The 26,663-nt window shown below is 38.3% G+C and overlaps 1 protein-coding gene across 1 annotated transcript in view; it reads right to left on the bottom strand.

Moving 5' to 3' along the window:
* The window catches only part of large1 (LARGE xylosyl- and glucuronyltransferase 1), a 79,920-nt gene that overhangs the window by 49,769 nt on the left and 3,488 nt on the right, over window positions 1-26,663 (bottom strand). Inside the window, exon 2 of the mRNA XM_059325785.1 lies at window positions 2,930-3,116. Coding sequence (XP_059181768.1) covers window positions 2,930-3,035 — 106 coding nt within the window. The 5' untranslated portion in view covers window positions 3,036-3,116. The remainder of the gene's footprint in view (window positions 1-2,929; window positions 3,117-26,663) is intronic.

The raw sequence follows: 26,663 nt of genomic DNA on the forward strand, positions 1-26,663 counted from the left end.
TCAACCTCAGTACTTAAGTCCCCAGAGACTCTCCATCCCTCTCACTCTGTTAGACAGATAAACACAACAAAGAGGTGAAAGAAAAAAACAACAGTGAAGATGGAGACAGAGCAATAAAAAGAGGATAGAGATGGAGAGATGGAGAGGAAGTGTAAGGAAGTCCAAGCCAGTGGAGGCACATTGTTCCTGTCCCACACATTCACAGGCCTCACCTCCAGCTGACGCTCCCTACAGCCAGCTCCTTTCACAACGTATCACACTCCCAGAAACTACTCCCCACCGCCAGGAACTAACTGCCAAATCCAATAATTACTTTGCAGACTTTGAATGTGTGAATACGCTTCCATAACACAATAGCCACCACTCTCCAGTGACTGTGACCCCAAGTCAAAATTGTCAATTTAATCATAATTAATAATGGCACTGCAGCAGCATTTCAATCATACGAGTCAAAGTCATTAAAATGGCCCCAAGAACTCCTGGACTATATGAGGAAGGAAGGAAGTAATCAACTTTGGACAGGCTTCAGTAATTCATTAAAATAGCACCTCCAGAAAAAAAGGAGGGAAGGGTGACTTTGTCTACAGGAAATTTGTTTCTTTAGACTTTCTTGGACAATTGTGGATGTTTGATATTAAGGCTTGGCAGTGGAAAAGTACAACGATGCTGCTGTTTATTTATTTAACACTTTGTTATTCTAACAATCTAATCTATTTTTTTTCTTGTGTCATTTTTATTATATTTTATTTAGTATATGAATTGACTCTCACTGAAATCAACCTTATATTAGTCGTTTGTTCAATACATTAAACAACTGCCAAAGTATGGTCTCTTTAGATACAGCAGAATGTATTTGCAGGTTGATTTTGATGGTGGAGGCAAAAAAGAATTGACTTACTTTTTGCATGATTAAAACTTGATAAGTGGTATGGGTTTAACATGACAAAAATGAGAGCGGGGAGAACGTGGTCTTAAACTATACATGTGTATAATGAAATGGTTTAAGTGCAGCGCTTCTGAAGTTAAGTGTACACTGCAAAAAAAGAAAAAGTTGGGTGAACTCAAAATTTCAAGGCAACAAACTTCGATAAAATTTTAAGTTGGACAGTTAAACTAAATATTTTAAGTTTTGTTTTTGAGTCTGCTCAACTCTGAATTCAGATTTTTGTCAACTCAACTGTAAGTTGTACTTAATTATAATTTTACATTGTAATAACTTTTAATCCTTACTTCTGCTAACTTCTGCAATGTGCTGAATTGGCACGATTGTAACGGTGCTATGAAATGTCAGCTAATGTTGCGACCACAATTTTGAGTTAGCATTGATACGCTAATGGCTACTCTTGTAGCTGTAACAAGCAGCGCTGCTAGCATCAGTTAGCCGATAGCTTTCGCTAATGAATTTCACCGCTTTCCTGCAATTAACAACAAAGAAATAAGAGTTAGCAGAACTATTGTCCCTTGTTGTGAACCCCAACTTAAAGATATAAGTAACAACAACTCACCAACTTGTTTTTGAGCAGACAACTGGCTTCCTTTGTTGTGCTAACTTACATTATTGCCCTAAATGTCAATAATTTATATTTCCAAGTTTTACCAACTTAAATCACTGTTTTAGGCCAAAAAATACAAGTTGGCTTTTTTGCAGTGTAGGGCTGCCTTAAACATGCACTAGAGCAACAGTCATGGACTTAAGTTTGTGTTTTGTATTCCTGATTTTTACAGGTATTGTTGTGTATCACATTTAACTATTAATGTTGAAGTGAGAGTCTTTGTAGAGATACTTTGTGACTTAAATTCAGTAAATGTTTTCTCCTAATACGGTTTCCCTTGAATTACTTCTCATACTGAATATATTTTTGTACTTGGGATCAAGTTTAAAAAGCCTGAAAATCTCAAAAAAGTCTGTTTGTAAGCTGAACTCTGAAGAAAAAAAAGAAGCAGCTTAAAATGAATTAACTTTAGGGCTGTCCCCATTCTAAGTCTGTCACTTGTGATTTTTCGTGAGTCCATTAGTGGATTTAATCAACAAATATGTAAAATTGCTGTATTTTTCCACACAGAATCAAGCAAAACCAACACCATCTTGTGTTTACTATAGATGTGCTCATATGTTTCTTGGAAATAAGCCATTCAGCATGAAAAAAAGCATAAAAAATGGCTAATCAACTAAAGACATCTAAGTTGACTAATTGACCAAGAGAAGACAGCCCAAATAAACTTAACTGTTTACTTTTAGTTTGAAGAGTTATTAGGTGTGGGAAGAAAAGAGATAATAAATAAAGGTAATGAAAAGATAACAAGGCTAATTGCCGATAACATTCTTCCCCACACTGTAATAAATTATTCTGTAGTCATTTAATTTTACTTAATATATTTGATAAAGTGTATTAAATATAAATGTGTCCTTTATTTTGAGGCAGTTGTTTAAGTAACTTTAATATAAAAATTTTGAGATGGAATCTACTTATTTTGATTACATTAAATATAATCTTTATGTGTATGTAACTCTAAATCAAGAGAATTTTGAATGAATCCAACACAATAGATTTAGTCCGTTTTTAATTGACAGGCACTTCCTGTTAAGTTATTATTAACTCAACTTGTAACGTAGTTAGATTTAATTAATAATATTGCGTGTAATCTGTTGCCTCAATTTTATTGAGTAGCTATTGTTTATCTTTATCTTTTTTTTTTTTTTTTTTTACAGTGCATGGACATCAGCAGGTCAATGTAGAATTATGAAAAAAAAAAATCAACCACTGGGGGCGTCAATGAGACAATTTCTGTACATGTCCGTGCACACCAGGCACACAGTCTACCTGCAAGTGTGTCAGCTTTTTGACCAACAACAACACCACAGAGAAAAAGCCAGAAAATCTCTACAGCCTCTTTTTATTACAGAGCACCAGTCCAGATCCGTGCTTACCTTGAAAGCTCCCGACTGACAGGTAAAGCCAGGTGAGTGCTGGGATGAAGAGTAGGGCGAGAGAGGCCGCCAGGAACTTCCTGCGCCCACGACACATTCCCAGCATCCTCTGGACGGAAACAAATGGAAAGAGAGGCAAAGTGACCTCTATGTGGGGAGCAGCTGTTGTCCAGGCTGATTCATGGCACTTGAGGAGAGGAGAGACAAGAAAAAATAAAACATGTAAGAGAAGGGGCAGACACAGACCGTATGGACAGGATTACAGTTGTGCACGTTGTTTCCAGGCGGCAATCTCCGTGTCTGAGCATGGAGGCCGACTAGGAAGTGTCTTAAGCCTGCAATCCACCGAAAATTCCAGCAGGGGTTCTAAGTTTGGATGCAAAAAAAATCTGCCCATTGATTTCAGTGCAAAATTTGAAAACTTCTGATTTGATCTATTACCTCAGAACACTATGGTCTCAATCACTAGTAAAAAATCATCTTCAAGACAATTTGATGTCAATAGTTCTAATAATGGCCCCATTTAGAAGAAAATAGAAGATAAAGAATCGTATGATTTGGGGCGTGGCTACAGGTCACTGACAAGGCGAGCCGTCACCAGGAGAGAAGCAGAGCAATGCGTATCCACGGCAACGTGTCAATAAAGTTATATATAACGTTATATAGATAGAAAAGAGGACGTTTACCGATTTGGTCTCATAACTTTGACCCTTTCACACTGTTTTTCACCTAATGACAGTTTATTTGAACGTTTTTTTCAGTAAAAATGTCTTGTTCAGTGTTTGGTTGGACTAACAGACACTCCAAGGAGTCGCTGCTCAGTTTTCTGAGCTAAGAAAGATACATTTTGTTTTTGTTTTTTTGCTAGCCAAAACTAACATCCCAGTTAATGCTCCAATTGATGCTAACATGAATTAGCAGCGGCTTCTCTCAGTCGGGTTGCCGGTGTAGAGAGGCTGTAGTCAGTGTCGTCAGATCCCTCGCGCTCCGTCGCAGTCCATTTATGGTCTGCTCCGCGTATCGGAAACAAGATGGCGACGAGTATAACGCTGAACTTGATGCTTCCAACGGGCAGTCCACAAACCAATGGGTGACGTCACGGTGACTACGTCCATTATTTATATACAGTCTATGATTTTCACCTTGGAGCTTGGGCTGCAATGTTTTTTTGTTGTTGCTCAAATTGTCATAAAAAGCTTATTATATCTAAGAAAAAAGAAAAGATGAAAAAGTAACCACCCTTACTTTGTCTTCTGACTGCAAAAAAATGACCAATCAAATTGCAGGGGGCCAACTTATCTAGCTCATTTAATTATTCATGCAGACTTTAAATTTAATTTAACATTTAAGACACTCAAGCCCTGACAGCTGCGAACAGAAAACAGTTCAATATTTTTTTATCTGGCAGTTTGAAGAGATTCATGTTCCTTTAATCAGACAAACTAATCTGACTCTGATACAAACAGAAATAATTTGTCAATTTCCAGTGCGATGCAGGGCAGAGAGTATCGAAGTCTCATTAGATGATATTTGTTGAAATCCTGTTTCCATTACAACCACATTTGTCCAATTACCCTGTTGACCTCAGTCAATTTTTATTCTTCATCAGAGACTGGCCAGGGATGAAACAAAACATTTGGCTGACACTGCGGGGACTAGCACATACACAGGCCTGTCTGCCAAACAGCACAATGTCACCCAGTAGAAGCAGTAGAGGGAGCAGATTTATAAACATGAAAAAGTATTTCCAGCACTTTTCCGAACACCTACAAAATCCTCAGTGTTTTTTTTTTTATATTGTGGCCTGGGCAATGTAAAGAGAACAAAGTGTGATAGAGTTAGGCCAATGGAGATTTTAAGAAGCGTTACAACCACTGCTTGATAGGCAGACAATGAATAATTTCAGTAGCTAGTTAGCCTTTGACCTTGTGTGATATTAGCTCTCCACTGGATACTTTTATTTACATTGAAAATAAAAGTCTCCACACAGCACAAATTTTCTGCCGGGCCCGTTCAGAACACTTGCACGTTACACTTACAGTTGAAACCAGAAGTTTACATACACTATATAAAAAAACACATATGCTTTTTTTCTCACTGTCTGACATGAAATCAGACAATCACTTTTCCTGTTTTAGGTCCGTTAGGATTACCAAAATTATTTCTATTTGCTAAATGCCAGAATAATGACAGAAGGATTTTTTTAGACAATTTGTTATTACTTTCTTCAAAGTCAGAAGTTTACATACACTAACATTATTATGCCTTGAAACTATTTGGGAAAGCCCAGATGATGCTGTCATGTCTTTGGAAGCTTCTGATTTCTGGTTTATTGACAACATTTGAGTTAATTCGAGACACACCTGTGAATTTATTTTAAGGCACACGTGAAACACACTGCTTCTTTGTGTAACATCATGGGAAAGTCAAAAGAAATCAACCAAGATATCAGGAAGAGAATTGTGGACTTGCACAAGTCTGGTTCATCCTTGGGTGCAATTTCCAGATGCCTGAAGGTGCCACATTCATCTGTTCAAATAATTATATCCAAATATAAACACCATGGGAATGTCCAGCCATCATAGCGGTCAGGAAGGAGACGGACTCTGTGTCCCAGAGATGAACATGCTCTGGTCCAAAATGTGCATATCAACCCAAGAACAAAAGCAAAAGACCTTGTGAAGATGCTGGCTGAAGCTGGTAAAAGTGTGTCATTATCCACAGTGAAACGAGTACTGTAGTGACATGGACTGAAAGGCCACTCTGCCAGGAAGAAGCCATTACTCCAAAAGAAACATAAAACAGCCAGATAACAGTTTTGTCAGACCACAGGACATGTCTCCAAAAATTAAGTTTTTTTTGTCCCTGTGTGCATTTGCAAACTGTAATCTGTCTCAAAAAATCCTTCTCTCATTATTCTGGCATTTAGCAAATAGAAATAATTTTGGTAATCCTAACGGACCTAAAACAGGAAAAGTGACTGTCTGATTTCATGTCAGACAGTGAGAAAAAAAGCATATGTGTCTTTTATATAGTGTATGTAAACTTCTGGTTTCAACTGTACGTCTTCATTTCATAATGGACATGATTAAGTTTTACTCCATGCTTGGTTTGAGACATGAAGAGATTCTGCTGTTATTGAGCACTCTGAAGTATATTGTGATACGTTTGTGCAGGCAATACATGTGGCTGTAGAGAAGGAAGGATTAGTCCAACTCGGTGCCGTTGAGAGAGACCAGCTAAAACGTGTATCATTCATTTATTTGATTTACACTGTAATATTCAAGTGAGGTAAGCAGATCGAGTCATTCAGGGATGCGGAGAGAAAGGCATTATGTAGCAAAAAGGAAGAAGCAGGAGCTGAGACTAAAGAGCAGCAGCAGACTTGTAAAGACTTAACAGTAACACGCAACATTTCTGTCAAAGTCTAGTCGGGCAGCAATATAGAGAGACAATGAGACAACTACACAGTAAACTAAGTGCATTTAAAACTGTTAAGTACAGCTGGTCATCTGGACATAACTCTTCTAGACATTTACCAGGAACAGCTGAGGGTGTTCTCCACTGTCGGTCAGCCTAAAGGCCTCTGTGTTTGATGGCAGCCTCCTCTTTTATATCCAGCTCTGACAGATGGACATTAGAGGGGAGCATATGCTTGTTTGTATGTATTTTGTGGGTGTGTATTTTATTTTTTTTTAAGTGCAGTCCACAAATCCATTTTACTTCTCGAATAAAAGCCCCAATCCTGCCTATAATCTTGGAGGGAGAAGACCTACCAATCACATCCAATGTCTTCAAATCTTGCTCAGTTCCAAAAAGTAATGTGATATCCATAGCAGGCTTCATATTTATAGTAATTGCTAGAGATGTCAATAGTAAGCCTTCCCTCATGGCTCAACAATAAGTTAATAGAAAATGGAATTTTATATCCACAGTTCAATAGTAAATTGCTGTGTGTTGACACTAAAAGTGATGAGCGATGATTATGGGAGCAGGGGTTTATTGGTAGAAAAAGGCCATGGGGAAACATGCTGAGAGTCTGATTGAATTGTTCTGTGTGAAGGAAGCCATTGCAGGGAGCTGGGAAATGCTCAAAGATGCTAGATTTACAGAGGTTAGAAATAGAACAGGCTCCTACAGCATCTGCAGACTCTTTTTCAGAACACACCTCAAACAGAGACTTGTAAAGGACAAATGTAGAAGAAGATTACTTTATTATTCCAAAATGGGGAAATTCACACACCGTGAACACACCATGCAAGGAGCATTGGGCAGCACATTACTGCGTCCGGGGAGCTGTGGAGGGGGGTTAGATGCCTTGCTCAAGGGAACTTCAGTCCTAGACCTGTCAGTACCGGGATTCGAACCGGCAACTCTCCAGTTACAAGCCCGATTCCTAACCTCTTGGCCACGGACTGCCCAGTACCAAATATTAACACCATTAAAATCTGAAACCATAGTGTGCTATGCAAACCACAGACCTACGTCTGCCACTTTAATTTATACATCAACCAGCAAAGACAAGGCCCAAGCACAATAAATAATCAGTTCACACATGACAAAACATATATTCTATCTTATCACTGTATCCAGGAGATCGTTTTGGTTTTGGTTGAAGAAATTTAGTCTCTGAGGTTTCTGTCTTCAACCGAAACAAAAGTTTTCATTTCAATTCATTTTGGTTATCACCAACACGGCAGAGGAAGCCAGAAAATCTCTACAGCCTGTTTTTATTACAGAGCACCAGTCCAGATGTGCTGATGTGTTCATGGCTCTCTGACAGGTAAAGCCACACTATGTGTGTTTGATTGTCTCTTGTCTCTCAAGAACAGGATCGAAAGTCTCAGAACCTTGCACGGAAGAGAGTGGGGTGAACAGATTAACAACGCATTGGAATTAATGTTGGTGTCCTTTACTCACGGCCACAATATTGTTTCCTGACCCTAACCAAGTTAGTATTTAAGCCAAACTTGTTCTTACACTAAGAAAGTATAGTTTTAGTTGTCTAAACCAAAGCTTATATAAACCTTAGGATTCATCCAGACATCTGGAACTGGCTTGTTGCATGTCCCAAGAACAAGAACTAAGTGGGGTGAGGCAGCTTTCAGTTATTATGCTCTTCACCTGTGGAACAAACTACCTGTAGATCTGAGGTCTGCCCAAAGGATCAGCTCCTTTAAATCAGGACTAAAAACATTACTGTTTACTGCAGCGTACACTCAACTTTAACACTTATCTGCTGGACTCTACTGCCCTTTTAACTACGCAATGTTTGACTTGTGCTTTTTTATTACTTTATCTATTTTCTTATCCTGCTGTATCTTATTTTATGTTATTTGTATTTTTCTTTCTATTTCCCTGTTTTAATTGACTGTTTTTACTGTTTTCAATTGTGTCTTGCTGTTTTAATGTGTATGTAAAGCACTTTGAATTACCTTGTGTTGAATTGTGCTATACAAATAAACTTGCCTTGCCTTGCCTTGCCTTGCCTTGCCTTAGGATTCTATGTCACTTGTTGCATTTGAGATGATTTCTGCAATGGGCGGCGTGAGTCATACAGGTGTATCTGCAGTAGTTGTGGTATGCACCAAAAACCACCAGATGGCACATGTGAGCAGTCCAGATGCAGTCTCTTTCTGTCTCTCTAGTAGGAAAAGACAATGACATAAAACTATTTGGGAATGAGTCACAGCACAAATTTTCTGCCGGGCCCGTACAGAACACGTTACACTTACGTCTTCATTTCATAATGGGCATGATTAAGTTTTACGCCACGCTTGGTTCGATTCTGCTGTTATTGAGCACTCTGAAGTATATTAAGATAAGTTTGTGCAGGCAATACATGTGGCTGTAGAGAAGGAAGGATTAGCCCAACCCTCTGGAGGTAGTGTAATTTGAGGACCACAATAGGCTTTATTGTGTTTTAAATCTCTTTGAATTTTATAAAACCAATAAATCAGTCAATAATTAATTAATGATCAGCTCAGACACAGAGGTCTCCAAGGATACATAATCTCACCTTTTGATTTCTAATGCTGGGCTCAGACTACATCACTCTTGGACTGAGTTGACCCCGAATCCTGGAAGAATCTGGCATCATCACATTATCTAGTAATGTTAGATGGTAAGGAATCCATTCCTAAAAAAAACCTCCAGAGCTCTTCACAGACTCATCAGGGTTGACCTAATCATTTTTGATAGGTTTGATATTTTGAATACAAAATCTGCATGACTCCGTCAGTGCTTTATGGGAGAGTTGGAGAATAACAGCTGAGGGAGACATGTCGCAGCAGCTGATGGTTGTTGTTTTAAACACATGGTTAAGGTTGTCATACATCGTAGTTTGGTTGGGTTTAGGCAAGAAAACTACTTGGACAGTTTTAGGAAGCTAAAAATCTACATGCTTTGGTTTAGGAACACACAGTTTGGTAAAAAATAACTACTTCCAGATATTAAGCAATTACTGTAGTTACGCAGATGATGTAGAGCATGAAGAATATACGAGAACATACATAACTTAAAATAACAAAGTCGAATTTTGGTTTGAATGTTGGCCCTCTGTTTGTTTGATCCCTTCCAACACCCCTCCTAATCCGCCATTAAAAAACTAAAAAACTAAAATGTTGTGATTAAAAAATCACAGCATACATTTTTCTATGGTGTTATTCAAGGTCTTCGTGTCTTAATGTATGATCTTTGAGGGACTTTTGTAATGTATCAATTCTTAAGTTGTCAAAAATGGTTAAATTCAGCACCAAATCCATGTTACAAATGGTATCATCTCCTCAGACATGATTGAGCATGGTAACTGACTTATAATAAATAATATATTATAATGTTCTGAGGCCTTGTACACTCAAGCTTTGTGTAAATGAAACAATAATTCTTATAGATTTATGACTAAAATCTTTACACAAAGTGCTGAGCTGCAAACCAAGTTCCTTCAGCATTGAAATTAACAGCAGAAAGTGCATGCAACCAGTCCAGAGAAAGACAGCATCTGCTCACCTTATTATTGAGCATGATGTACTTAGGGAAATAGTGCTAACCTCTAGCCATATAAACAGCAAATAACAGGAGGATGAGGTTCATTAATATGTGAACAAAGCTGAAGTGGAGTGATTTCAAATAGCTTTAGACCATCAATAATTACCATTGGCCTCACATAACTGGCCCTGTTTGTCTCGACTGCCACATCAAAACACATTGGATGAAATACATTATACTTGCAAATGACCTGCAATAACTCTACTAACACTTGTTTCATTATTTTAAAGTTTCACATATATGTTCCTTTTTTTTTTTGAGGACTTCTCTCAATCACTTATCCAAATTCTTAATCAGTGTGATGCATTTTGATAATGTTTTTGAAAAGCCTTCTTATACACATAATATTTTTTACAAATACTTTAAATCAAATAAATTGATGGCATCTGCCAATGGACTGTCTGGAACAAAAAAAGGCCCAGACTTTTTCCAAAATTTAGGCCTACAACCTATATGTGATTACGCCTTTAAATAACCACTTGGCAGTGTGTCAAGATACTATACCACAAGCTTACTAGACAAGATATTCACAGCGAATAACATTTCACAATCAGTGATTATTGTATTATTTATGTAGCCCCAGTCATAAAATAATAATACTGTTATGGTGTAGGGCATTAAGAAGAATCAACCTCAAATAGCCTATTCAATATTTATTCAATATCATAGCCTTCAATAGATCAAACTGTCCAGCTATGAAAACAAAGACTGTGTCTGGGCAACTTTCTAATTAGGCTATTCCATTTTGGAAAAAAGAAGACAAGTCAGTGAGAGTGAGAGTGTGACAGAATAATCTCAATTTAACACTCACTTACGAGGTTTATGGGAGCTTCAGCCACAATGATCAAATTAAAATCAACATAATGGTAAATGGACCTGCACTTATAAACAGTGCCACCTATGACACCTATGATCACACACCGATGAACGCAGCATCGGGAGCAATTTGGGGTTCAGTATCTTGCTCAAGGACACTTCAACATGTAGGCTGCGAGGGTCAGGGATCGAACCACCGACCCTTCGGTTGGGGGCCAACTAACTCTACCAACTGAGCCACAGCCGCCCTATCAATCTATTATCAATTTTCACCACCATCATGATTTAAGGTCACATGATAAGACCCAAGGTCAGTGCCATTAACTGAAGAAGACCATGGCCATGTTTCGGTTAGGGGGAAGAGTGGCCGCTGGGAAAGTCTCAGGCCATATCTTCTCAAATGTCCGCTCACTTAGCGTGTCTCCATTACAAAGAAAGGCCCCAGAGGGATTTACAAGACTTCGGAGGAAATGTATAGTTTTCAATCGTCGCACAATCGCTTAGCAACAGCTTTGACCGTGATCCGTGATCACATACGCAACGGATTAAACACGGGATATGCAACTGTGGCCGCCGTTGCTAACTGTGCACAACTTCCGCCGCTGATCATAAACAAACCAGCATGGCTAATTATGCACAGAGTCTCCGCTGATCATAAACATTGTGATCGTGAATAAACCGGTATCGCTTACTGTGCACAAAGTGTCTGGTGTTTGTTGTAAACAAACAGAGATTGCTAAGTGAACACCTCCTGCAGCGGCACATACACACTGTACTGCTACAGAGCTAACTGTTAGCCTATTAGCAATTTGCAGACTGGACACTAATTGGTTAACATCCCCTCCGGCTCTGTGACTGCAGCTGGGAGAGACTGCTGCAGGAGGACTGTGCTGCTTCAACTGGTTCTTACTCTTCTTCGTTAAGAAGAGTAACCAATCTCCAAAAGTCTCCAATAACACCAGAAAAAGTCGCTGGATTTGTTGCTGGCCGGTTTTTGGAAAAATTATCACTAGGGGGTCTGAAAAGTCGCTAAATATAGCAACAAAGAAGCGACACTGTTTCTCATGACTCATTCAAATTAGAGGCATTTCGGCAAGTGAGACCCGCCTCATTCCGTGTATTGGACTGTAATGGAAACACCCCTCATGTGAAGTAGTTGAGAAGGAAGAAAGGAGCCATGTTTCCCTTTGTGTTCAGAGCTGAATAAAGCCTAAAGTGATAAAAACACATTGAGCCTGACCAAGTGTTCGTATTACAGCAGTCTCTGTTCTGTGGAGGCCAGCAGAGAGGAGAGACTCTCTCTTGACATGATTATCAGGAGTGGCCACAGGTCAAAACAATTCACATTACCCTGACAGGAGAACAGAGTGTACTGTGGACTAAATGGCTCCTTGCTTACCCACTGAGAGAAAAATATAATGAAATGGAAGGCAACTCCCCCTGCACAATCAATGTTACCTTAGCTGTACACAATCATTAGTATTCTGATATAGTAGGGAGGGAAGTTTGCATTGCCATGCAAAGGAAGTTCTACTGTATGTATGTCACTGAGCCTTTAAAAGCACATAAAGGCATTTAGTGATGAGAATTCACAGATATCATCAGCAGCTGGTTAAAATATGCCTGGAGTATGCGTCTGGTTCTCTAAACTCTAAACGCGCAGACTATAATACATTGACTGTGCGTAAGCAACTCATACAACTTCATTTAAAAAAACTAACTATCCCTTTAAAACAACAGACACTCCAAGGAGTTGTTGTTCATTTTTCTGAGGTAAGTAACTTACATTTTCTTTTTGTTTTTTGCTAGACAAAACTAACATCCCAGTTAATGTTCCAGTTAATGCTAACACGAATTAGCCCTTAGCCCTCTAAGATCTGGGCCTCACTGGCTCAATAAAGGCTGAAGAAAAAGCTATTTGTGGAGCTGATTGTCTGGACTCACCGAAATTCATACGCGTATGTTCCATACTGTTGCACGTCTTTACGAACATGTCTGTGTGGCATCCCCTGCTTTCCGGGCGGCGTCCGTGGCTCATTAAGGTTCCTTGACAAATACAAAACACTATTTCTCCGACTTTTTTTTCTCATAAATCTGGAATTCATTTTCTTGTAGATTTGCCACTTTAATCTTGTAAATTTGTGACTTTTTTCTCTAAATATTGCCCCCCTCCCCGGTCCGTATTTTTATTTTCATTTTTATTTTTCAAAAGGTTGAATTTGTGGAAAAATACAAACATCTGGGAACCAGGTTTTACTCTTATCTTAAATTTGATATAAACACAGAGTTGATTGTTAAGCAGGGAAAACAAAAAATCCACTTGATGCGTAAAACTAGTTCTTTTAATGTCTCAGATTAAATTATGTCATTTTTACTGAAAGTCTTCCAACATTTTGTCTAATCTGCTGATTCCATGGGCTGTCTGTGAGGGACAAGAACAGCCTGAACAACATTGTAAGAATCTGCTCCGAGATCATTGGAGTCATGCTGACAGACTTGAGCTCCCTCTGGAAAAAACAGGTGGTCCAGAAATCTAAAGGAATTAATCGGTCAACCTGATCACACTCTTTCTGGGGAATTCCCTTTAATGGCCTCGGATGGTGCTTTCTTGTTTTTTCCTACTGCCATTAGGCTTTTAAAAGCAGTAATTGCCGTAACTGACCAGTAAATTGACCAGGTCTTGTAAACCATAATTTAATCAAAAGGTAGTATTAAGTTATTATTATTTATATGCTTCCTATTACTTATTGTTTACTGGAGCATTGGTCTTTTGACCAGGCTTCTTGGTGACTTGTGTCTTGTGCTGCGTTTGCTTCGGTGCCCGTTCACTGATCTGTGCTCACTGACATGTTCATGTGATGCCTGGATGCGTTTTTGTTTCTCTGAATAAATGTAGACTGTGAAACTAATTGCTCGTGTGATTAATCAATTCTGAATCGGAAACCCTGTGAACTTCAAGCAGTTTCAGGGCGTTGTCAGCTCTTTTTACACGTTACTTAGTGTAACCTTGTATTTCGCTGCAATACAAGTACTACAGCTCAATGGAATCAGCACAATCGTGGCCTAGAAGTGGGAGAACACCACGGAAAATGTCTAGATATCAGCTCTTAAATTAAACCCTTATGAGCTATTTTTGCTATTATCATATATTATTATTACTATTATATATATATTGTACCATTTTACTGGAATGGAATTTTTTTTAAAAATCTGTTTATCACTAAAGTAATTAATTCGTTTGGTTGATAATACATAACAGCTCCAGTCCCAATCAATAAACAAGATGAACAGCAGTATGAGAAAATATCTGGTCGTTTGAAAAACAAACCTCAAAAATAAAAGTCTGTGTATATTAAAACTTAAAAGGAATAATTGAATATTTTGGAAAATCCCCTCATCTTTATCATATATTTTAATAATGGAGAACAACTACAAAGAAGATTAGATTAGATTATACTTTATTGGTCCCACAACAGGGAAATTCACTTGTCACAGCAGCAAAAACAGAAGCAATAGGTGTGAATATAAATTTCAAGGGAGAAAAAAAGTAACGAAAAAAGAAACAAGACTCTTTACTTTTGATTAATTAGAATGACTCTTTAACCCTTTATCAGGCAAATAACTATATTTGGTAACTTCAGGTAATATTTTGAGAAAAAAGTTGCAAATTTACTAGATTAAAGTGGCAAATCTACAAGAAAAAAAGTAGCAGATTTAAGAGATTTAAAGTGGCAAATCTGCGTGAAAAAAGTCGCAGATTTACCGAAAACCCCCCAGCTTTTTTCTCATAAATCTACGCATTTTTTTCTCGTATATTTGCCACTTTAATCTCGTAAACCTTTTTCTCAAAATATTATTTTCATATGTTTTTTTTTTTTTTTTATACAATCTGGCATGTAATGTCCTCTATGTAATATCCTCCCTCGAGGGTTGAAATTTGGAATTTGCAAGTATTTCAATGAGAGCCCTAATAAGGGTTAAATAACTCTGACTTAAACTTCAGAAAATGTTTCTCTTTAGTCTCTGCATTGGTATGCCTCACTCATAGCTGTAACAGGCAATTCTCTGAGTCGAGTGGTTGCTTATCACTCAGATCCTCCAGCTGCATCTGGCATTTTAGCTCTGTTCTAAATTAAGCAGCTTTTACACAAAACCTTAGATAAACCAATGTATAGCTGAAAGGAACACAGGCCTTTAATGGCCCGTATGAAAGCAATTAATCATGGCCAACTCTGAGCATGAGGCTACACAGTGGGGAAACAAAGCACATCCTACTGAAACACTCATTTTCATGGTTATTTTTGTTTTAACTTCCTCATCCATCTCTAGCTGCCGGTTCTTTGTTGTTGTCAAAAGACAAGTAGCACCATAAGTACATTAGTGGGGCGGCATAGTTAACCTATTGTTCATTTTGTGATAAAAGCCCCAAATTTGGTACATTTACAGCTTAATATATTTAGAAAAAGACTGGATATTGGGCCATCGCATATTCCCATTCTGATGACCATTTGAAAACATGGCGGCCAGTTGTTACAAGTAGATAGAACCTGGGCTGCCTCCAAGCTGCTGTTTACATGTTTTCAACATCACAAATATTAATTACATAAAAGTTCAAGTGAAAATATATTTTACAGCAATGTCAAACAATAAAAAAATTTAAAGAAAATGCAACAAAATGGTTAGATTGCCTTTGTATGTTACAGTAATAAATGGAACCCCTTGGCATTTTGAGGTTCCGCCCGCAGTACATTGGGCTCATCGGCCAGCAGGCGGGCTCACAGGGCTGTATCAGGCTGAATTTTCATATATCATATATCATATCTATCTTATGAAAGTAAAATATCTAAGGAATCCATTGGTTAAAAGCATGCCAGGATACCATATTGGGAAGTTGACATAATAAGGCTACAAAGTGGATTTGCCATTTCTTTTCTAAACTCCCCTTTGAGCCAGTTAGGGACAGAGAGAATAAGAGATAGAGATATAAGAGAGATATATATATATAGAGAGAGAGATATAGAGAGAGAGATATAGATAGAGAGAGATATAGATATAGACAGACAGATAGACAGATAGATAGATAGATAGATAGATAGATAGATAAGGGGTTGCAGCAGATAGACCCATTCTGTAGTAGGCCTACAACGTTCTCTCCTTCCTTCCTGAGGCAAATCAAAAGGCAGTTACAGTGTCCTTCAGACTGACAGATAATTATGATTCTGATGGCAGTGGCTTTAATAAAGCTCAGACTGTCACAGCCCTGTGTGCAGGTCAGCTATCAAGAACAAGCTGGAGAGGGAGAGAAGTCACCACCATCAAGAATGTGATGTCCGCGTCTTGGTGGCTCACACTGGTAGAGCGTGTACCATTAAGGCTGAGTCCTTCCTGCGGCGGACCCGGGTTCGAATCCGGCCTGAGATCCCTTTGCCGCATGTCCTCCCCTCTGTCTCCCCCTTTCTATCTATCACTTTCAATAAAAAAAAGCAAAAATGCCCAAAAAAATAATCTTAAAAAAAAAAAAAAGAATGTGGTGTCCATCCTCTAGAACCTGAAGCCACAAACCCAAAGCATGCTGTCGGAGGTGCAGAGGCTCATAAAGCCCTCCCTGACGCTCCCAATCTCTGTCCATGACTTGGCAATAATGGGTGTTCATCATGACATTTTGGATTTCATCAACGTTCCCACCCTGATAAAAGCCTTTATTAGAAGCTGTGAGAAGGTCCACTTTAGTCAAAGCATTAGACTATGCACAACTGCAGGCTATCTCCCTTTGTCTCAGAGTAGGCCTACTGAGAGGCTTTGTTCTGCACGGCAAGTTACCACTCCAAAAGTTTTATTTTGTAGCTTGGTTTTTTGAATGCCAACATTTTTCAAAGTCACTCCATTGTTCCACACATAATGACAATTATACTTTGGTAAGCATGAATTTTAACTCTGGACACATGAATCGTCCTTCTTTGCATTAAAAAATTATCAATAAAAACAAAAACAAAAAGCTTTCATCGCATCAGTCTTGTTTCTTTGACTGATAATTAGTGAAAAAGACTTTGGTCAAAATCTCTGAGGCATGTCCTGAATGTGGTAGCGCTCTTGTACTCACCCCGGAACCCACCAATCTACATCGAAACATATACCAATGGGAGGAAAGTAGGTTGTAGGACTAAAAACAGAAATGGTGTCATCTGTGTCTTTCCCCATGGAAACTGAGGACAAAGTCATAGTGGAGGGTGAAACATAAACACAGGATCCTGCGTCTAAGCATAAAAGTCTACTGATAATCAATCCTGCCTGAAATTTATTCTGAAACACATGTTAACAAAGCACATTAAGCACTTTGTAGCCCCTTGACATCCGTATATCACCCAGTCTATGTTGAGACCAAACATATTGTTTCAAACATACATCGATATAAAAAATATATCGATATATTTTTTAAATGTGATATGGAGTTAGACCATATCACATATCTATATAGTTCTAAAACATATTTCTATATATAAATACTGCCCTTACTAGAGTATGTCTTATTTAGTTATTTTGGAATTAGTTATTCTTTTCTCATATAAATATATTGGTAACACTTTATATTAGGGTCCTTGTAATAACCATTAATTAACAAGTAATAAGGCCCTTGTAAGTCCTTACAAGATGCTTATTAACATTATTGTGTGTTTATAAGCTTATATAAGTGTTAATAATGGCATTACAAACACCCATGACCCACCCATTATGTCTTTGCCATGGCTTTATTAATCTTATTTTGTTTGCTTATTGATATTAAAATATACTTTATTGCTCATCTATTATAAGTTAACTATGCTTTTTGCAACTACCGGATCTAAAGCGAGAACAATGCCTTATTACTTGTTAATTAATGGTTATTAAGGACCTTATTATAAAGCGTTACCAATATATTTATTTCAGAAAAAGATTGGCCTTCTTAATTTCATAGGCTATTTTTATTGAAGATATTTTTTTTATTTAAATGTGCACTTTATGGAGCTTTGATTTTTTTTAAAGGAAATTCTGTTATACATTTACTGTTATGTTTACTGACTTTGACTGAACATTTGCTCTCACTTTGCGATAAAAATGTTGGGATATATATCGTATATCGATATTCAGCCTAAATATATCGGGATGCGACTTTTGATCCATATCGCCAAGCCCTACTGCACCTAACTGTGTTAGGAAGGAGGAAGGCAATACACCAGGAACTCGTGGAGGTCCAGGTGTATGCCGGTGGAGGTGGGCAGTGCCTCAGTGAGGCCTTTAGAACCCCGGGTCACCGGATCAAGCAGGAAAAGAGCGATCCACAACAACAAGGAGGCAGCGGAGAAAGCATCTCAATGGCTCTGACTGGACAGAAGTGTCCAGTGGGGCCAGTAGAGTGACACTGTCTGGACCAGGGTGTCTGTTGCAAGATCCAAAAAACCCAAAGACTGCTGTGCTGTGTTCCAATACCCATACTTCCATGAGTACACTTAAATGCAGTACACTATCCGCACTTACTAAGTACGCAGATTTCAGCAGGTGGGTGTTGTTCCAAATCTAATACTCCATGGTGCACTTACCGGAAATTACGCTCGTGACAGCCGCCGCGGCTCGTCACCCGCGAAAAACTTCCCGCTTTGAACTGCGAAAAAATTACCATTTGTGTTGTTTAATCTTTACTTCTACAATCCGGCAACATGGCTCCATTTAAGCAGCAAATGAGGAGAATGCGCCGGCGGCGTCAGCAACGTTACCTACTCCTCCTGATGTTGACAGACAATGCTCCGCTGTTGTTTCGGCCGCCATTACAAACATTTTTTTCGAGCTGAGCGGCTCTGCCTGGCTCCGCCTCTTCCGCTACGTAGACAAGATGGCGGCCGTTGAGTGCGTATAGTGTACATCGTTCGACACTCAGCGTTTTGACCATTATGAGGGCAACACCCGGGTCCTTTAGGTACACTTCTTTTTGCCGATATTGGAATCGGAACACCCTGCGTACTCAAACTAAGTATAGTAAGTACGGGAAGTATGGGTATTGGAACACAGCACTGGATACAACACTGATGATATGTCCATGGATTTGCACCAGAAGATGTATTTAAGAACAAACTCTTTAACAGGAATACCTTCCCAGCTCTAATCTGATCCTAATCATTGGTGTCAGGGCTTTTCCAGGGATATTTTGAAGGTTTGGTTTGGTAAAAGCTAATACTCAAACACATCCATATTTACTGTACTTTTCTTCACTTTGTGAATCTAGCAGGCTGTTGTGGAAAAAAAGTGCATGAAAGTTATTAGAATCAATTCGCTCATGAAAAACAAGGTGTTTCAGAGTAAGCTGCACTGTGCATGTATACCCTGCACATCATCTGCTGTTATATCATGTACATCATCATCATATCAAACAAGATAAGCTGCATGTTACTGCATTTTACAGTGAAAGCATAACAAATAGTCGTTTCAACTAAAAATGTTTTTGGTGGCAAGGGGGGATTGGAAAAAACAAGAACTGCTTATTTTCCTTATCTCCTTTATCAGATAATATCAGGCTATGCGTTACAAAGCAACATAAGCAAACAGATGGATCATTACTGTCTATTTGTCAAGCCTCTCCCCTGCCTCCTCCGCTAAAGACAAACTATTTTATCAAGACAAATACATCATGGTTTCTCTGTTCCCTGGAGATATACTGGAGCTTTGTGGTTAAGTAGAAATATTTAAAAAAAATACAAAGACAAGTCCAAACAGCCTTTGTTCAATTCAAACAATCATTATAATTACTCTCTTCACATTCGGCAAGCGCGGATGGACAAAATAACAGTATAATATAATGTAATCCAATCACTGTGCAAAAACACAATGTACCACAGGCTCGAATTACCAAAGCTGAATGAACATCTCAGAGACTAAAAACAATATCACGAGCTTTGCAAGATTCATAGAAGTGCTGCTGTTCATGATAAGCAGGTAGTTAAGATCTCTGCCTTTCAGACTTCTGACATCACTCTTATACAATAGAGGTTGAATGGGATTTTACTTGTGGTGCTAACAGCATGACAGGACTTTTTTTATTAGTTAATTATTTAACTTATACAAAGGCCAGGGTGAAAAAAAAGAAAAAAAATCTTAAATAACAGAGAGTAGGACATTAGTTGAACCTGAAGCCTTAATACTTGGACTTAAATCAGACACAAAACTTGAGGCTTGAGGATTCTAATCCTCTTTTTTTGCCTGACCCAACGCCCTGATTTTTTACTCCGTTTTCATCCAATTGTCATTCTCCAGGGTGAATCGACATTGACTCCACTCAGTGTGCGAACTACTCCATCGGCTGTGGGGGAGCTCACAGAGAGGACTTACACTGTTGAACTGATATATATAATCATTATTTATTTATTTATTCATCAAAAAAAAAAAGAAAAAAGAAAGCTGGTCTTCCAGCTCCTCTGTTTCATTTGCATTTTCATTAGCAAATTGCAGAACAAGACAGCTTGAGTTTGTAGAATCTCCACAGCGAGAAACAGCACGGCAGGCAGTTCAACAGCCATTATAGTATTGAATTCACTGTGCACAAAGTGTTGGTAGCTTATATTGTAAACAACTGGATGTCGCTTACTGTACACATTAGGGTTCCCGCTATATTCATTAAGTAGCGATGTCCCGCATTATAAATCCAAAAATGTATAGTGTAATTTTGTGAAAACCATGCGAGTGATCAAAATGCCCATTTGTCCCAATATATTCCAGAGTCTTGTGACCAATTTAAACTTTCATTCATTTTTCTAATTTAAGGTATAGCATATCGGCACAGCCCCAAAGAGAGGCATTTCTGAGCTCTTTCCACGTCGATCTCCCATTAATTTCAATGTCCTTTGGTGCATATCAGCACACCGAATGACATCAAGTTGGGCTGTCAAGGGTTCAAATTATTAGAAGAGGAGCCTGTTGCATGTTGTCAGCTGAAACATCAGCCTTTTTTTAAGCTGTGAGAAACACAGGAAAACTCTATGGCAGGCTACAAAGTTTTACAACCCTACCCTTGGCTGATGATCACCTTACCAAATTTGTAATAGAAACAGAATATGCTGATGGGAAAGGAGGGCAGCGTGAGTCAGAACATTATAGAGAGCATTGCAGCACGACATGTGCCCATTTAATTACTCTAATTTCTGCTTGCTGCTCTGTGCTGAATGCTAGTGAAGTCAACTTCCTCGACAACTGTCCAGTGTGATTAACTCTATGGATGCTCTAAGCAACCAGGAGAGTTGTTCATCACTGCTTCAGGATTTTATAACTAAACTTTGACCAGGATCCACTTAAATTTAATTATAACAGATAAAACCTGAAACATGTAAGCCGTTCTAGGACTGCAGTGTGGAGCGGCCGTAGTAATTAATATCCGAGTTTAGGGAAAATGGTGTTCTCAACTCTCTCGCAGGCTGCATCTGTGATGGATATTTAAATGTATTTTGCTGTCAAGATTGTTAAATTGTGATTATCAAACAAGGAACTGCATTGTTTTGCTGCATATTTATATTCAGATTATTATGTTTGAGGTGAAAATTGCTTTTTTTTTCTGAGCAGAGCAGGTTTTGTCATACAGCAGGCTGACTCAGTAGATGTAGACTGTGGGTAAAAGCCTGCCATTGGCCCACTATTTAATGTAGCATTTTCCTCAATTTCTGCTAAATCCACTATCTACTTTGCAGGGGCGCCTTGGCTGCATACTAGACAAGACATTTGGGATTGGTTTAAATAAATACAAAACACCTTATCCCAGAATAATAAGTTGTCGCACCAGACGGTTCTTCAGCGCTGATACAGCACTGTGGAGATAGATCTGGATATGTAAGTCTATTATTAGTGGAAATATACTGCAAAGAGCTGGGACAGTATAGTCAACTATTGTTACCACCTGCACTGACCTACAGTTTATACAATCATGTCATACAGTGAAAGACTTGGTACTCATTTGCGCTGATGTTGAGGTTTGTTACTTCTCAGTACATATAATTTATGGGTGTGTCACATTTAAAGCAGATCTTGCAATTTAGCAGCAACAGTCAGTACGTTTACATGACATTTGAAAAAAAATGAATTATTGCCTTAATCTGACTATAACTAGACAAATGAAGTGCATGTAAACGTGTTAGTCCGACTGATGTCTGAGTTCTCCAACTCCTATTAGGACACCCAGATAATACGATTGGAATAGGATTTTCGCCGGCATGTATGAGAAGATAAAACGCATGTGGACGTGCTCCACCCCTGCGATGGCGTATGACCCCGGAATAAAAGCATCAAAGAAAGCCGGTCGCATTAGCCGGTCACATTAGCCAGTCGCTTTAGCTGGTCACACATTAGCGGGTCGCACATTAGCCAGTCACATTAGCTGGTCGCACATTAGCCGGTCACATTAGCCAGTCGCATTAGCTGGTCGCACATTAGCCGGTCACATTAGCCAGTCGCATAAGCTGGTCGCACATTAGCCAGTCGCATTAGCTGGTCGCACATTAGCCGGTCACATTAGCCAGTCGCACATTAGCCGGTCACATTAGCCAGTCGCATTAGCTGGTCGCACATTAGCCGGTCACATTAGCCAGTCGCATTAGCTGGTCGCACATTAGCCGGTAGCCGGTCAGTGGCGTCGGCACAAAGTGTCGAACTGAGGTCAACAGAAAGGGGGCCATAATAACCAGCTGAACCGACGCATATCACCACCCAGTGTTGAGGAGGAGGACACGTTCCCGTCAGTTCGATTTTCTCAGTTGCATGTAAACTGGGACAAGGACAGAAGTCCTATTAAACACCAATATCGACAGCTGGCCTGAAACAGTAAACTACACATTAAATGACAGAAATGATAAACCAGAAGCTATAGAACCTCTGGGGAAACATTAAAACTACATTAGGATCAAAAAAGGTACCTACAGTAAAAGGACAGACAGAAAAAAATTATTTAAAAAGACATGTTAAAATATGTAAACATTCACCTTCACCTACCTCTATATTTCACCTTTATTTCTGTGAGTGCTCATTATCATAGACAGATCTCAGCTTAGCCACTCTACAGCCCACTTGCTGTTGCATGAAACTGACAAATGCCGGTGGTAAGCAAGCCATGTAACCAGCCTCTGAATTACTGCCACATGGCTGCCCACTGAGGATGGAAAGGGAAGGGCCAGTCCAGTCTGTCTGAATGTCAGAGGTTATTTCAGCAGCATATCTTCAGGGCAGTGAACACCCCCCCACTGCCTCTCTACATCTGGGAACCACAGAACAATCATGCGGTTACATTTTACTGCCCTTTTCCTGACCAACATCCACTTCTTACATCACACAGCCACAGACTAAATGTGATCAGCAGATGCTGGTGAGATGGTGTTGTCTTAATAAACACTTTCAACCAAAATCAAGCTAAATTAGCTTAAAATCATTCACGTTTCACACCATACATACATATATATATATATATATATATATACATATATATATATATATACACATATAGACTATGTATATGTATATATATACATATATATGTGTGTGTGTGTGTGTGTGTATATATATATATATATATGAAAGATATAGATATAGCAGAAAATAATAATAATAATAATTGACAGGAGCAAGGATTCATAATATACAGCAGGGATCATCAACTACAGGTGCATCTCAATAAATTAGAATATCAAAGAAAAGTTTATTTATGTCATAATTAAATTCAAAAAGTGGAAATAACACATTAAATAGGTCCATTACAGACAGAATGAAACATTTCATGTCTTAATTTATTTAATTTCTTATAATTATAATAATTATGGCTTACATTTATTGAATACCTAAAATTCAGTGTCTGTTGAAATTTGAATATTACAAAAGACCATTTTTAAAAAGTATGTTTAATATGGAAATGGGCTTTTTGACTTGAACTACTGGAAATGGACTTTTCCATCATATTCTAATGTATTGAGATGCACCTGTACATTCGTTCAAGGGCTGAACTTATAAATAGAGAAAATATAATGTACTTATGCCTACTTAGCCCATCATTGTTTGACGTTTTCCCTTTCTTACTAAATTCGTGCTATTTTTATTTACGTAAATCAGTGTCAATAGATCCAGAATGATAACTAGATACTCAACGAGAAAATGTTCTCAGACTTCCGCCAAGAAGGCAGTTCAATGATGAGTGATGTTTAAAAACTGTTTAATATAAATCAAAGTAATAAATACCAGAACACATTTTCTCCTCCTCACATTTTCTGGATTTATTAGGCTATTATTCAGGCCCTCAAGAATTTTATGGAGATTAATTTGTGCCAAAATGATCAATCAAACAATACTTTTTTTTTTGCAAATTCAAACAATAAACGATGAATCAAAATGTCAAATACAAAATTGAAAGAAAAAAATAAAGTCAAAGAGAAAATTAAAAACTAAAAAATATATATATATCTGTGTAATTGCAAAAGAATTCTGTCTTTATCTCTTTGAATAACTTTTTGTTTGTTTGCTGCTAGCTTTGCAGTTGCGCTTCTGGCTTTGCGTTTGCGCTGCCAGACTTTTTGCTTGCACTTCTTGCACAAAATTCACGTGTGAGTAGGTTTCTCTGGGGTGCATTTAACCCTAGAGGAAGCTTTTACTGCTTGAATTCTGGTTGAGTACATTCTTTAATTCAGCTTCTCTGTTTTGTTACTTGTTGTTGCTTTAATTGCTGTCAGGTATTTGTTGCCATTTCTCAGTCTATAGAGTTGTTTTTATTGTTTAAAGGTGAATAGAGCTAATAAGAAGCTATTAGCTACTTTGTTGCCAGGCTGCTGTCGTTTCTGAGGCAGAGGAAATAACATCCCCAATCATAGAATTCGAGATGAAGAAAACTATTTGGCTGCTCAATAATAACAAATATATACAAAAAGATACACATGGATTAATAGTTGAATTCTACTATCGCTTCAATTATCCATAAGGAGGAAAAGATCCCATACGATATGTGCCTACAGATCTATAAGGCTGCTGTGTCAGGATAAAAATCCTGACTTCCATATACTGTAATAAATTATTCTGTAGTCATTTCATTTTACTTAATATATTTGATAAAATGTATTAAATATAAATGCGTCCTTGATTTTGAGGCAGTTGTTTAAGGAACTTTAATATAAAAATGTTTGAGATAGAATCTACTCATTTTGACCACATTAAATATAATCTTTATGTGTATGAAATTCTAAATCAAGAGAATTTTGAATGAACCCAACAAAATAGAATTAGTCCGTTTTTAATTGACAGGCACTTCCTGTTAAGTTGTTATTAACTGAACTTGTAACTTAGTTAGATTTAATTAATAATATTGCGTGCAATATGTTGCCTCAATTTTATTGAGTAGCTATTGTTTATCTTTTTTTTACAGTGTATTTAAAAGAACTCAGAAATATCGTTTGCCCCATTATACAGATCAAGTAAATATCAGTACATAAAATTTCCCTCCGATTAAGAATATTTCTGGGTAATATGCAAGAAAAGAAAATGAAAATGAAAACAGTTGGATAAACTACACTGAGTGGAATAATGCAAGACAAAAAAAAAGGGAAGGACCAAATCAATCACAAGAGCTATGCCAATAGCAGGTAATCCAGACTTTCATCTGTCCCTATATAATAAGGGTTTTAACCAGTTGATGGAAGGAGATTGTTTGAAATCCTTAGCACAGTTACAGCAAGTATATGGGTTGCCTTCAGATCTATTTAGATATCTCCAAATAAAACATTATGTAATGACTCAAAGAGTGGGAAGTGTTGAGGAAGGCTCTGACAAACTTGGAACAATGCTTATTTAACCTGATGGTGGTAAAAACAAAGTTTTACAATTATATGATTCAGATAATGAGTGGGAAGAAAGTTACTTAAGCAACCACAAATAGTCCCATGTAGAATGAGTTTGATGGGAAGGTTAAGGTTCAGTATTTCAGAACTCATCAAGTTGTGTCCAGGTTTGCTGGAGGCTCCTCACATTTGTGTTGGAGGGATTGTGGGTTGAGTGGTGGCAACAAACACATTTTTGGGGACTGCCCAACACTGCAAAAATTCTGGGCTGTGAAAAAACTCTGTGTCTACGTTTACATGATGACGGTCTGAACAGAAGACGCAAAAGTGGTGTCACGTCTTCACTTTTTATTCCTCGTTTAGACGAGCGTTTTCGGGAGGAAATCTGCTGCATACGGTGACGCAAAAGTGTGTGGAATTGGATTGTATGCATGCCAGGCGGCATCACTTAAAGCGATAAGAGCATCTTTGGGCATGTGGAAGTTTTCACACCACGCATTTTCATCAGCTACTCCTTCCACAAAGTTCTCCACCATCCACTAGATCTCCCAGGTCTCGTCCAAAGCCGTCTGGCTCGCCTCCCACCAATTGGTGCATCCAAAATGTGATGGAGGTAATTACAGACCCTTCTCTGTTCACTAATACTATCTGTACAGATCCTGTACATTTGGTGGAAAGACTCCTGTAAGTTTATTAGAGCTGCCAGAGCAGCTTGAAGGTCCGACGCATGGAAATAATCCCACGTTTGTTTATTTTCCTGTACTGGAGCATGTATGTGACGTAAACACATACGTGACGTGAGCAGATCTGAGCAGTTTTGCGTCTTGGCAGTGTAGACGGACATGCTACGGCAGAGCGGATAAAACTTTTCCACTCTGGAGGGTGGTTTCAGATTTTTGCGTTTTTAAGCCCCAAAAACGCCGTCACCGTCTAAACGAAAGGCACTTCCCATAAAATATTTTGTCGTTTTTACCCGCAAGCGTCCTCGTGTAAATGGGGCCTGTATCTGGCTGATTAGATAATCTTTGTTTGCATATGTGTATTGTGACGCCCCC

This window comes from Centropristis striata, chromosome 22, assembly GCF_030273125.1.
Source record: "Centropristis striata isolate RG_2023a ecotype Rhode Island chromosome 22, C.striata_1.0, whole genome shotgun sequence".
Lineage (NCBI taxonomy): Eukaryota > Metazoa > Chordata > Actinopteri > Perciformes > Serranidae > Centropristis > Centropristis striata.